Source organism: Notamacropus eugenii, chromosome X (genome assembly GCF_028372415.1).
Source record: "Notamacropus eugenii isolate mMacEug1 chromosome X, mMacEug1.pri_v2, whole genome shotgun sequence".
NCBI classification, from domain to species: Eukaryota; Metazoa; Chordata; class Mammalia; order Diprotodontia; family Macropodidae; genus Notamacropus; species Notamacropus eugenii.
Genome location: NC_092879.1, coordinates 97,068,545 through 97,081,907, shown reverse-complemented (window position 1 = coordinate 97,081,907; position 13,363 = coordinate 97,068,545). Strand labels below are relative to the sequence as shown.

Sequence of the window (13,363 nt, the reverse complement as noted above, 5' to 3'; positions counted from 1 at the left end):
GGGGGTCCAGTCCCTTCTTAGAATCTTTTCACACTTGATGCTAGAGGTAATATTTGCAAACTTTCCTCCCCATCCATTCCCCTTGGAAGATCCTATGAGGGATGCACACGTTGTTATCAGCAATCTCCCTAATAATGTCCACCTAGGCCACCCTGAGTCACAGTAGGCCCACCAGAGACCAAACAGGTACCAAAGGGCAAGGCAATGAGGTCCAGAAACTCCCAAGGGGGCATGTTACCTGATGCAAGGAACGAATAACCTACCTGCCTTGTCTGAATTACAGGCCAAGTTTGGAGTAGAGAAATGAGCTGGTCCAGTGCTGGTGGCTGGATGGAGAGAAGAGGGAGCAGCAGCCCCAGCAGCGGCCCCAGCGGCAGCCCCAGCAGCAATCCCGGCGGCGGCCCCAGCAGCAGCAGGAGCAGCAACAGCGTTGGCCCCAGCAGCAGCAGGAGCAGCAACAGTGGTGCTGGTGGCGGCGGTGGCAGTGGTGGTGGCAGCAGTGGCAAGAGCAGGAGCTGCAGGAGGGACAGAAGCTGCAACTGTGACTGTGGCTGCTGCCTCGGGCCCAGGCCCAGTGGCAGTGGTTGCAATGGCATTGGTGACGGCAGTGGTGGCAGCGGTTTTAGCTGGATCTGCTCCCCGATCAGTCTGAGTGCTGCAGTCACGGCTGCCTGTCTTGGAGTGAGCTGAAAGTGGTGGGGAAGATGGGGTAGAAGGGATGGATGACTCAGAGTGGCATTCTGTGCCCAGGAGGACACCTGTGAAGGGAAGAGGAGAAGATGAGGGCACAGCAGATGGGATGGGAAACATATGAGAGTCCTGACCCTGATCTGAGCCCCCAGCTGCCCAAATGGAAGTGAGGCCTGAATAAGGCACTGTATCCAGTGGTGACCAAGAACAAGGAAAACTGAGTTATTATTCCTCTTGCCCTTTAAGGTTGGTATCTCTCCTTATATTAGATTCTCTCATTTGAGCCTCACAATAACTCTAGAAGGCAGGTGCTATTATTAGCCCCATTTTACAGATAAGGAAACTGAGGCAGCCTGAGGTAAAGTGATTTGCCTAGGGTCACACAGCTAACAAGGGTATTCTTTAAGATCTTCCTGGCTCCAAGGCCAGCACCATCCACTGAGGCACACTGCCTCTTCCCTTTGTGTTCTCCCAAGCAAAGTAAAGGTAATGATTCTACTAGGAACTAGCTGAAGGGCACCGTTGGCCAAGGCCTGCTAGCCCTCTGGATGGATAAAAGAAAGGGAAGCCAAAACTCCCTTCAGAGTTCAAACAATCCCATTTTCTCAAAGCGCAAAGCAACAGCTACAATACTATTGAAAGTTCTAAGCCTGCCCAGCTAGAAAATGGAGAAGCGCTGTCTTGGCTGGAGAATTGTCTGTGGCTCAAAGCATCAGATCATTCAGGCAGGGTGAGTCTTCTGCTCCAGTCTGGCAAATCATTCTCCATTTTCCACCAACTCTAGGAGGGGGAGGTAGAGAGGGAAGGAGAGAGGGATGAAGGGAGAGCAGGAAGGAGAGAGAGGAAAAGGGGGAGGAGGAAGAGAAGGAGGAGGAGACCAACAGACAAAGACAGAGACAGATATGGAGCAGCTTTAATGTGTTGTAGACAAGGGTTCCATCTGACAAATATGAAATTGTTCCAAACACACTTTCCTCTCAGAAACTGTAAAAAAAAAGTCCCTTCTGTATATATATATATATATAGGAGGAAGGGAAAGAAAGAGAGAAATAAGAGAGAGGGCAGAGAAACGAGGAGAAAGAAGAGAGGGGAGAGGGAGAGTTCACTTATGTTCTTGAGTGGGTCTGAGGATAAACCTGTGAGTCAAGACCTGGGTTCCAGTCCTGCCTGTGACACATACTAGTTGTGTACCCTCTCTGTGCCTTGGGTTAGTGTAGAAGAGTTGTTCGTCTGCATGGATGGAGGGACCTTCCACACCCAGAGATTCTCCCCACCAATGAGATCCTGGGATCAGACAAGAACAAAATGCCCTTGGGTCAATGAGCTGTACAGACCACAGAAGATGGCTTCCTAAGGCTTCCTTGAAAAAACAATCTAGGTCTTCTTGAGTTGTATCTGTCCCACACACAGGCACATGCAAATCCTTCTCTTTAATTTAAAAGAAGAGAAGCAATGCCTTTGAATTCAGGCCAGTTGAAAAGAAACCAACCTAAGAGGACGAAGGTCACCCTGTTTGCTGAGCTCATAGTTTTGGCCGCTACAAAGCAGACCTGTCCCTCCAGCTCTGCACAAGCAGAGGTCATCTAAGTTGGGCAGTGTCCAAGACTTAGTCTCAGGTGGCCATTTGGATCAGAGGTATTTTCACTGACTCTGGGAGTAGTGGAGAGAGTTGGGAGAGATCTACCCTGATGCAGTTGCTGTGTGATTCCCCACAAGTCACTTACATCTCCCAATGTCCTGAGCAAGTCTCTAAGACTCAAAATTCCAAATAAGTCGCCAATTGCCCTCTGCCAATAAAAATGATAGGTGCCACTCTCCTGCTCCCAAATAATCCTTGCTAAGGCTAGTTTAAATCACCACAGTGCCGTGAGGTGCATCCGGAAGGGAAACAATGGAAACCCACTACTTATATTGAATATACTATTTTAATAAAATCATGAAACTTTTAAGAATTGAGATTCAATTCAGTTCGAATAAACATCAAGTGACCGTGACTACGCAGAAGACCCTAAGGTCGAAAAGACAAGGTAACAAAACAGGCCTTGTTCTTCAGAGGTTCCCAGTCTACTGGGATGCCTTTCTATCCCCAGGCTTTCACACAGAGTTTGCTGAGTCCAATGGAATCATGGCCATTTTCCTAGTCATTGGGCTGGTGACTATCTATGGCCATGGGAGGCGAGCCAGAAGAGCCTCTCAGTCTTCTACTCTTAATCTCAGAAATAGCACCTGCCCTACCTGTCACATGTATCAAAGAGGATCTGTAAGAACCAGCAAGACCTCCTCACACATGGGAGCAAGTGGCAGAGCCCTCAGTTCAGGGAAGACTGTACCGAAGAGGCCAGGGCTGGATGGCAGGGGCAGTGGCATGCCCCATTCTCCTCCTTCTCCTTTCCCAGAAGCCCCGGAATCCTGCCCACAGAGATGGCCTCCACCCACTGAGAGATACTAACATGTGCCTCAGTCATAGGAGGCATTCCTTCAAGGCCATTGTTTGCTGAGGGTGTAGCCTGCTACTAGCTGCTGGACAGCTCCCGTCCCCTTGCTCACTGAGGAACACAAGTGCTCCCTTTCTCTATTCATTACCTAAACTCCCTTTCCAGCTCCTGCTCTCTTGCTTCTCTTCCAGGATTGGGGTGAAGGAGTGAGGGATCAAACCTGAGCTGGTGTTAGAAATGGACATCAGGGATTTTGCTGGACGCATGGGCGGCAGCTGCTCAGTCTTGCTGGGCTCCTTCCGGGAGCGCTGCTGGAGAACTTTAATCATGGCATCCTTTTCAATGATCTGGGCATGGAGGGTCTTAATCCTGTTCGAGAAAGCATGTGAAGACAGCCTTGGGGACTTGGGGCCATGAGCCCAGGAGAGGGAGAGACAGCAGAAAGTGGACAGTGCCTGGGGAGGGATGCTAGCTCAGAAGAATGTGCTCCAGGCTTAGGGAAGAGGAGCCTCTCACTTTACTGGGTCAACTTCTTAGCCCTTTGGCTGAAATAACTAGGGAGCAGTAGGAGAAAAAAAGAGAATTTCCTGCTGGTTGAGGTCAGGTAAAAAGCCATTGAGCAAATTGAAAGGAACAGCCCTGGTCAGTTTCCCTTGTTTTCAAATCTTGAGGTTCAGGGAGCATTGGTGGAATAGAGGGTAGAACAGAGAAGACTCCCTTTTGTCAGATTTCCCAGTTGGGGGCAATACTATGGCTCCATCTGGTGAGCCTGGATCCTAGGCCCATTGGAATGCAGACTGCTGCCCCTCCCCCCAGTTACCTGCCCTCCATATCAAGGCATCTTCTGTTGGCCAGCAAGATCTCTTCCTCCTCCTTCTGGATACGTGCTTCCAGGGACTTGTCATAGCTGGTGTTAGGAGAGTGGCTGCTGCTGGTTGTATCCCTAGATGAGGAAATGATAAAGGGATGTTGGAAGGGCTACCAATTTGAGCTGGACTCTCTTCCTGTTGGGGGAACCTCTGGAAAGGTCTGAATTGGGACCCACCTGTTACAGGTGCTCTATACCCAAGCTCTCAGATCTTAGGTCATGAGAAGGTTATAGGCACAGTATCTTCGATCAAATCACAGAGAGCTGGTATCTATCCTCAGGAAACAGGTCAAGGTGCCTGTGATCAATCCCTTCAGATGGTGGCCCTGTCCCCCATCCCAACTCCTCAGATCTGCAGCTCAGGCCTAGGTACCCAGTGGAGGTCTAGCTTTCTCTTTCTTTCTCAGCCTCCAAGGTAAGCAGGAGGCTTCCCTTTCCCCCTCCCCCTCTCCCCACCACAAAGGGCCTTCCATTCTGCAGTCAAGCTAGTGTCAATCTGCTAGCTGGGTACAAGTCAAGCGAAACACTTTGCTGAGCCTCTTGGATGTACACTGCATCATAGGACTGTCATGCTATTATGTTAATATGTGTCTGAGGTGGGTTTCCTAACTCTAGCTCCACAGCACTATCCACTGGGTCATGCTGATGCACAATGTGTATGACTATAAGAAAGTTCTGGAATCTCTTTGATCAGAATCAGTTTCCCCACCTGTGAGACAGAGGAATCCGGGTAAAGAAGAAATGGTCCATTGCCTGGGCAAATTGTGGGCTTTAGGTTACATAGTCTCTGTGGTCTCCTGAGCCCCGGAATGCATGCCCATACTTCTGCAGTCACGCCTGGGGACTTCCTGTCCTACCTTTAATAATACTACCAGTGAGCATTTTTCTAGCATATCTTCCTGGTAGCCAATCTGGGCTCCTCCAGCCTCATTTCTCTTTCTCCCCCACTTTCCCCATCCTCTGTTACCTGGTTTCCTTCTCCATTCCTCATAGGGGCCCAAATACCTTTGCACATAACAAGAGCAAGCAGGTAGTAAGAATTTTGTTATGCCCATTGTACAGATGAGGAAATTGACAGATGTAAAGTGACATGCTCATGGGGACATAGCTGGTAAGTGTTTAAGGTGGGATTTGGACCCAGGTCTTCTTGACTCTGAAGCCAGGTCTTTGTCCACTAAGCCATACTGAAATCATTTCTATGGCCAAGATCTCATCAGGATGCAGCTAACTGGCCAGAGAAGGAAAGGATATAACTGATCTGAGTCTTGCCCCATCCTCTCCAGGCTAAAGCAATTTCCAGGACCCTGCATTCAAAGTCCTCCCAGGTATCTCACTGGGCCCATGAAGGGACACTGAGCTCTTGGAGGCCATACCAGAGGAACCCAAGCTCTTATAAAGACCTATGCCTACTTGTAGAGGTTCAGAGTATTGGCATGGCACCGCATTGCTTGCAGACCAGTCTTGCAAAGTTAATAAAGGCTCAGCAGCTGGACACACTCTTCCAGACTACCTCCCGAGGGGCAGCAGTGGACACTGCTGGAGAAGGACCTTCTCCAGTGAAGTTACAGGGCCCTTCATGGATTGGGCCCCAGCACCTTTATCTCCTGTTCCCTAGTAGAGTTCATGTCCCAGGCTCCTGTGGGAGTGTCTGCCGTACAGCAGAGGCCCTGAGGAAGAAGAGGGCACTGGCAGTAGCACCTAGGCTACAAAAGCGGCTTCCATCAGCTGATTCTGTGGCTCAAACAAGGTGGCAAATGAAAGGACTGCACCAAATGACCTCTAAGGATTCTCCCAGCTCTAAGTCTATGCTCTGTGACCTATGCTAAGTGGGCAAAGGCTAATTTTACAGGGAGGGGGGCTGGGGCCAGAACAAGGCAGGGCCAGCTGCTGCTTGCATTGAGTAAGAGCCTACTTCAGTGGCCCTGAGCCCTGTCAGCTGATTGAGATGGCTAATCTGAGAACCTCAGGCATGGTGCCTGCAAATGTGAGGCCACTGAAAGAATTCTTCAGAGGAAACAGCCAGAGAGGCCCCAGCACAGGAGAGGGGTCCCTTAGCAGCTTGGATTTAGAATTAGATCATCTATTCCAATGTCTTCATTTTCTAGAGGGGAAACAGAGGCCCAGGGAGGGGAAGAGACTTGATCAAGGTGACAAGTGGTAGTAAGACTGGGGACCTTCATCTCCTCCAATTCAGTCCTCTTTCTCTATATCATGCTGCTTTAAGCCATTTATAAAGTACCTACTATGTGCCAGGAAGTATACTAGGTCCAAATTAACAACTGTTTCTACCCTCAAGCAGTATCTATTTTCTACTGGGAGTGGATACCCAAGTGGCAGGGAGGCCCAGATGCTCCAGACCTGCCCTGTGACTACTCCTACAGTTGTGGAGACCTTTCAGAATTTGGTGCCAGGAGTTCATAAGGACAATGACTGAACCTTGTGGTAGAAGGAAGAGGAGGAGGAAGAGGAAGAAAGCGACACCACCAGATGAAAACAAACATTCCACTCAATGATAGTGTTAGCCTAGAAGAAACTACCTGGGATAAGAGGTACTAAATTTTTGTTCTCCAACTGAATTTATCTCCTGCTGACACCAGTGACATGAACATAAGTGAGGAGACCTGATGAGCCAGCTCTCCAACATTCTGAGATTCTCATTGGGCTCTAAGCTCTATTCTTTTGTGTGGGCTGGATCAAACCCTTACCTCTCTCTAAAAATGTAATGTTTCAATATAACTACTGTAGACATATTTGAAGAGTATGGAATAATTATGGGAAAGGGGAAATATGGAGGTTAATCAAAGGAAAGGGCAGCATCAGACACAAGAGAGAAACTGATGGGGTGCTGGGACCCCAGCCCTAGGAAACTATCTCTGGCAACACCTCATGAGTGGACCCAGTGGGGCAAACTACATCTCCCTGTTACAAGAACAAGCTGACCTCTGGAGAATTTCCCTTGTATGACCAGGACTACCTTGTACCAGCAGACCCATCATGTCCTGATTGCCATGGTTGCCGTATACAATCCAGACGTCAAGTTACAGACGTCAACTCCCAAGGCTAGCTTGTCGCAGCTGTTGAGACGTGCGGCCCCTTTAAGAGCCTCCCGCCCCCGCCCCGGAACATGCCTGTGCCCAAGGGACAGAAACTGTATCCTCACCACCTAATTACTGGGCTTTTTCTATAGAAGCCTCAGCATCACTCCTGTTAGGTTGTGAGTTCCCTAAAGGAGCTCTGCCCTTTATAACGCCTTTATTAACATCATAATAAACTTTTTATCACCTGACTGGAAGACTGCTTGAGTATGTGAATTTTTCTCCAGACAGCTCTGCTCTGTACCTTGGTATTTTGGGGCCCCTATACCTCTAAACTGCATCAAAACCTTTTATGAAGAATATTCCATCAGTCTTAGCGGAGACCTTTCTGAGTGGAGCCTCCACTGTTGTGAGATCTAGTGAGCGAAAGAAGGTGTATGAGAAGAAAAAGCTTGGTATGGCAGCAGAGCATAAGGGAAACCCAGTTAGGGACCACAGTCATCACCTTCTTGGCCTACTGGATGGAGCAAACTGGACAAAGTTATCCAAAAGGAAGGCTGTCCCAAGGTCTCAGTCAACATCTGAACTTGAGGTCACTTGCCTTCCATCAGTCTTTGAATGAAAATGGCTTAAGTACCCCCTCATTGGCCTGGAGGTGAAGCTCAGCACTTCAGCTGTGCAGAACCACTCCTTGGAATAACCTCCTCACCTACAAGGGCCATGCAGAGGAACTGGTGGCTCAGATTCTGAGATGACTTACTGTTTCGAGCCAAAGTCTGGATGAGTCACCACTTAATGTGACAGACAGCTGTCCGTGGGAGTCATGGAACTTGAGTTCAAATCCCAACTCTTCCACTTATTACTTGTGGAACCTTGGGCAAATCTCTTTGCCTCATTTCTCTTCTCTGTAAAATGAGGGAGTCAGACTAGAAAATCCACCAGGTCCCTCAAAACTCTAGACCTATGGGAGTTTATCAATGCCAACAAGACTCAAACATTTCCTGGGGGCTGACACTAAAAATTAGATGTAAGGTCAAAGAATAAATAGGTGAGGTCTCAACCACTAAAAGAAAGAAAGAATGAAATAACTAATAAGAAGAGAAATGCAATTTTGAACAACCCTGAGTTTTTCCTTCACTTCCCTCAGACTATAAAAATTGAACAACTTAAAGCAGGTCATAGTTGGAGGGGCTGGGGAAAAACAGGCACTAGATGGCACTTTTGGTAGAACTGTTCATCGCTCCAACCATTCTGACAAATAATTTGAGATTATACCAAAAAAATCACTAATTTGGCCATCCTCTTTGACCCAGAAACACCAGTATGAGGTGCATACTTCCCCCCACCCCCCCGCAAAGGTCAAAGACAGAGGGAAAGGTTCCATATAGCCCAGATTATTTATAGCAGCACTTTTCATGGTAGCAAAGAAAGTGAAGTCAAACACCCTGTGATTAGAGGAGAGTTCAGCAAATTGTGCCATAAGGGATAGTTTTGCTTTCATCTCTGCACATAAGAGATGTTTAGTAAATGCTTCTTGAATTACTGAATTTGAATGAATTCACCTATCCCATCCCAAGAGACAGACAGACTAACTAACCATCTGGGTGGGGTGTTGGTTCTTCTTTCACATGTCTCTATAGCTAAGGAGGGACACCTCATCTTCCAGGAGTTGACTGACTTCTACCTTTCACCTATAACCTGCCAAAGGAAAACCAACAAGGGAAAATAAAAAGAAAATTCTCTTCCACTTTTCCCTTCCCCTTGCCCCCTCTGAGAGGGGGATGGGCATGTGACTATCAGGCCTGTTCACTTACTTGTGGCCAGGAATGTGGCCTTCAAATATCATTTCCTAAAGGGCAAGAAGGTCTCCTGTTTGGTGCAGCCCCACAGCATGCCTCAGGTACTAGTCAGCTATCGAGTGACCCCTTCTGAGTGACATTTTGAGAAGACCCCTCCCTACCCCCAATGTGCCTGAAGGATCAGAGTAGCCCAGAGAGGGGAGCCAGAAAATGTCTTATCTGAAGTCCCTGACCTTTCTTTGAAAGCTGAGCATGGATTATTTTGGCCTAAAATCCAGCTGATTGTGAATTTCCTACCTACTGGATTCAAGTCACGAATCATCTATCAGCCTTTTTGGGTTTTAGGCACTGGGGAAACAGATGGGAAAAAGAGAGCATTCCTGACCTCAAGAAGCAGCTAGGCGGCACAGTGAACAGAGAGTTGGGCAGCACAGTGGACAGAGTGCTAGGTTTAGGGTCAGGAGTTCACAGTCTCATGCACTCAACTAGCTGTATGACCTCGGACAAGTCATGTGACTTCTATTTATCTCAGTCTCTTTAACTATAAAATGGGAGAAACAATAGCACCTAGCTCCCAGGGTTGTGGTGGGGATTAAATGAGAGAATATTTATAAAGCCTGGTATACCATAGGTGTTTAATTAATACTTATCCCTCCCCCCTATTACACAAAGTAATGAAAAATAATTTCAAGAGGGTGCAAACACTAAGAACTTGGAGGCTTAAGAATAACCTACGGTAGAAGGAGGCACCAGAGTTCTGCTAAGGAAGGATGCTAAGGTTTCTGGGAGGTGGTAGTGAGCACAGAAGGCATTCCAGGCATGAGGCCCAGCCTACATAAAGGCACTGAGGTAGGAAGCAGAATGTCAAGTCGCTTGGAATAGCCAGCAGGTCTGTTTGATGGGAACAGAGAGAGAAGAGGCCCAGGATGGATGGCTGCCAGAAAGGGGAGAGGAGGATAGGGTACAATCCTGGTCCTTGAGAGGGCTGCGATGGCAGACAGTGACCCACAGGGCTCCTTCCTTTCTTACCTCTGTGTGGCCACTATGGCAGCAGTCTCTAGTGCAAACTGCCTCATCACGGTCTCCTCCAAGTACTTCTGCTCCCACTTGGTCATGTCAGCCTCCAGAGCAAGGATGCGCTCCTCCTTCTCCCGAAGCAGCTCCATGAGAGCCGAGGCACTATACTCTGAGAGGTTGGTGGCCTGTGAAGTACCTTGACGCTGGTGGCACAAATCCCCAGATTAGGGTCAGCCCTTGTTAGGTACCCCTGCCCAGAAGGCACTGAAGACTTCCCAAGGCCACTCCCCCCAAAATGGACCCTCAGAAGAAAACCAGCCTTTGTCACATGCACCAAGACCTTGGAAGCCATCTAGTCCAATCCCTTTGTTTTCAAAGGAGAAACTGAGGCTTAGAGAAGGAAAGGGACTTGCCTAAGGTCACACAGGGGAGACAGGACTTGGCAGAGACAGGATAAAAGCTTTTCCCACCATCCCTCATCACTATTCATTGATGTCTCTACTATGGTGAGATAGTGGGCAAACAATGATTGGAGGGAGGGAGGGATGGTGAGTGTCAGCAGATTTGGGGCCTAGCTCCAGCTCTGCCATAATTCACTGTATGACCTTGGGTAAAGCCCTTTACCTCTCTGGGCCTCAGTTTCCCTCTCTGCAAAATGAAGGGCTTAAGCCTAGATCCCTCAAAGGTCCCTTCCAGGTTTCTAGGGACTGTATGACATTGACACCATTACAGCCTCAGGGTGGGTGTAACTCTTGTGCCTGGGTATCCATTACTGAGACAGCCCTGGGTGTAGGAAAGCTGAATGGCAGACGCTGGGCTCTTCTCTGCCTTTGGAGGAGCCTCCCACTGGCATGCACTAGGAGTGAGGCAGCACAGCCCAGTAAGCCAGATAGCAGGAGGGGCCTTGGGCCTCATCCGGAGCAGCCGCAGCAGCTCTGACTCACTCTTACCTGCTGCATGCGCAGAGACTCCAGCTCTCTCTCCAGCCGGGTCCGGAGGCGGTTTTCCAGCTGTTCTCGCTTCTCGCAGGTGGCCTGCAGCTGAACCAGAGCCTGCTGCATCTTCTCCACCTTATCCACATACACTTGTTTCTTCTTAAGCTGCACATGAGGAATGAGAAGGGGCAGAGGAGGGCAGAGGCTCGGCTGGCCACCAAATCCAAGCCAACTCTGCCTCTCCCAGGATATGCGGATGTGGGGAGGCCATAGTCATTGCTCCCAAGTGTGGACCTCCCACCTCTCTCTAGTCTGCTCACAATCCCTGCATTCACATTCCAGAGATCTACATCCCCCTCAAGTTGTGCCACTGGGGAGCAACCAAACCCAACCTGCCTTCCTCGTCCCATTGTTCAGAACAAAGAAGAGAAGGGGCCAGAATCCAGGCTCCCAAAGAGTTGTGTCCCATCTCATTTCCTATGCTGTAAAAGGAAGGGCTGACTGCAACGGCTCCCAAGGGCCCTGGCAACTCCCAAATCTACGATCTTATGAATTCAGCAAATACCACAACAAGAGGCTGCTTTGTTCACCTTAGCTTTCCAGCAAGTTCTTGGGTCAAGAGTTTGAGGACCTTTACACTGGGTATCTCTTCCCTTACCACATTCCCAGAAAGCAGGGCTTTTCAGCCTCCTGTTCACTCCCATTTAGGCCTCTTTCTCACATCTGTACTCTGCTAGCTCCCATACTTTCCATCTCTCTCACATACACTCACCTCTCCTTCTCTCTCTCTCTCTCTCTCTCTCTCTCTCTCTCTCTCTTTCTCCCTCCCTCCCTCCCTCCTGTCTTCCCTCACACATATACACACACACCCCTTTCCTTCTCTTTCTTCCTCTTTCCCTCCCTCATGCACACATGCACACACACACACACACACACACACACACACACACACACACACATACATGCACACTCTCCTCATTTCTCTGGTCTTTCCTTTTCAAGGTTTGAGCACACAGGTTAAAAAGCATCGGAGCCAGGATCAAATCCAGGTCTCCAATCACTTCAGCCCAGACTATACCAGGCTTTTCCAAGTGCAGGCCTAACTGGTATCCTGCCCAGGCTGGGCATTCTGGAAGAGGATGCTCCTGCTTCACATGCCCAAGCCACAGGGCCTCCTCCATTTGACACAAAAGAAATGCTGAGCAGTTGGGGGGGTTCTTGCATGGAAGATCTCAAAACCAGAGGGAAAAGTGAGCTCAGTTCCTCCCAGGGCCGTTCTGGCTTCCCCCTAAGGAGGTGGGCAGCCCAGCTTGAGGCTGCAGGCCCAGGAAGCTGGCTAAGGCAGCCAACAGGACTCCCTGGCATACTGCTCCAGCTTCTCTCAAGTTAACCTACCATGTCAAGCAACAAGCCTTCAGAGCACAGCTGATAACACTGGATAGTGATCTCCCATCCTCTGTCCTGAGACCTTCAAAAAGTTCCCAGAAGGTACAAAACAAAATCTTGTATTTAGGGCCTGACTGAATCAGACTAGATTCTTCCTCTTTCTAGAGGGGGAAACTGAGCAGCCCCTGGGAGCAACGAAGCCAATGGCCCAGGTGGAGATGAATGTGGCACAAGGAGGCCAAGAAGGCTGAGAGCCCCTTCCTTACCACGTGACTTGTTTCAGTCCTGACATGAAGCATGCCCTCTTCTTTTGAGTAAATGGAGGTGGTGGACTACAGGAATGGAAGAAGGCAGACATTTTCATACACAGCCAATGGACTGATCTAACTGCATCTCTTTATTATGAGGGAGCATGCAGTGAAGGGAAGTTATATTTTAAATGAGCCAGTTTTTTTAAACAGACCAACGGGCCTCTCCCTTCAGGTCCTCGCCAAAAAGCCTGCCAACCCCTTTCTACTGTACACCTTCCCTTTCAAGTTGGGAAAATTTGCCCTCAGGCCTCCTGGGGGATGCTAAGAAGTCAAGCACCATCCTGTTTAGATGCAAATGTGTCTAAAAAGAAGAAAAAAGGTTCAAAAGAAAGGGCTGGCCAAGAAGCCAAGGCCAGGGATGGCCTATGCAGGTGTGGAGCTACAAGGAATCCAGGCAGAGGGCCTGACTGGGGGGGGGGGGGGGGGGGAGGGGAACCTGGGGGGGGAGGCTCAGGAGGTTTCTGTACCAGACTCAGGCCTCTCCTCAGTGCTGGGACAAGTCCCTGTCACTGGGGTCCTGCTTTAATCCAGGCTTGTAAACAAGACCCAACCATCTACCAGACCATCAACTTGGATTCTTTCTAGGAGGTTCTCTGATAACAACACACACCAGGTGATGCCTCCCCTCTCCTTCCATAAACAGAGGTTCTGTTTGATCAACTAGAAGGGTCCTCAGAGGTCATACTGCCCAACCTCCTCATTTTATAGAGGGGGATACTGAGGGCCAGAGAGAGAAAAGGCTTTGTCCAAGGTCCCAAAGTCAAAACACACCCAACACCAGGGACCAAGGACATTGTGTAAACCTATTTGAAGGCCTGAAGGTATCTGGAGAACACCAATGCATTTATTTGTTGCTAATGGGGTGTTCATGTATGCGACTGTGATGG

General features: G+C 49.1%; 1 protein-coding gene across 3 annotated transcripts in view; it reads right to left on the bottom strand.

Annotated features, from left to right (window-relative positions):
* AMOT (angiomotin) overlaps nt 1-13,363 on the bottom strand; it is a 53,236-nt gene that overhangs the window by 1,965 nt on the left and 37,908 nt on the right. For 2 of the 3 annotated variants that reach the window (XM_072626574.1, XM_072626572.1), the window contains exons 8-12: nt 10,795-10,944; nt 9,857-10,047; nt 3,946-4,068; nt 3,274-3,494; nt 264-758 (exon numbers count right to left, since the gene is read on the bottom strand). In XM_072626574.1, coding sequence (XP_072482675.1) covers nt 264-758; nt 3,274-3,494; nt 3,946-4,068; nt 9,857-10,047; nt 10,795-10,944 — 1,180 coding nt within the window. The remainder of the gene's footprint in view (nt 1-263; nt 759-3,273; nt 3,495-3,945; nt 4,069-9,856; nt 10,048-10,794; nt 10,945-13,363) is intronic. The other variant, XM_072626573.1, reaches the window with a different exon arrangement.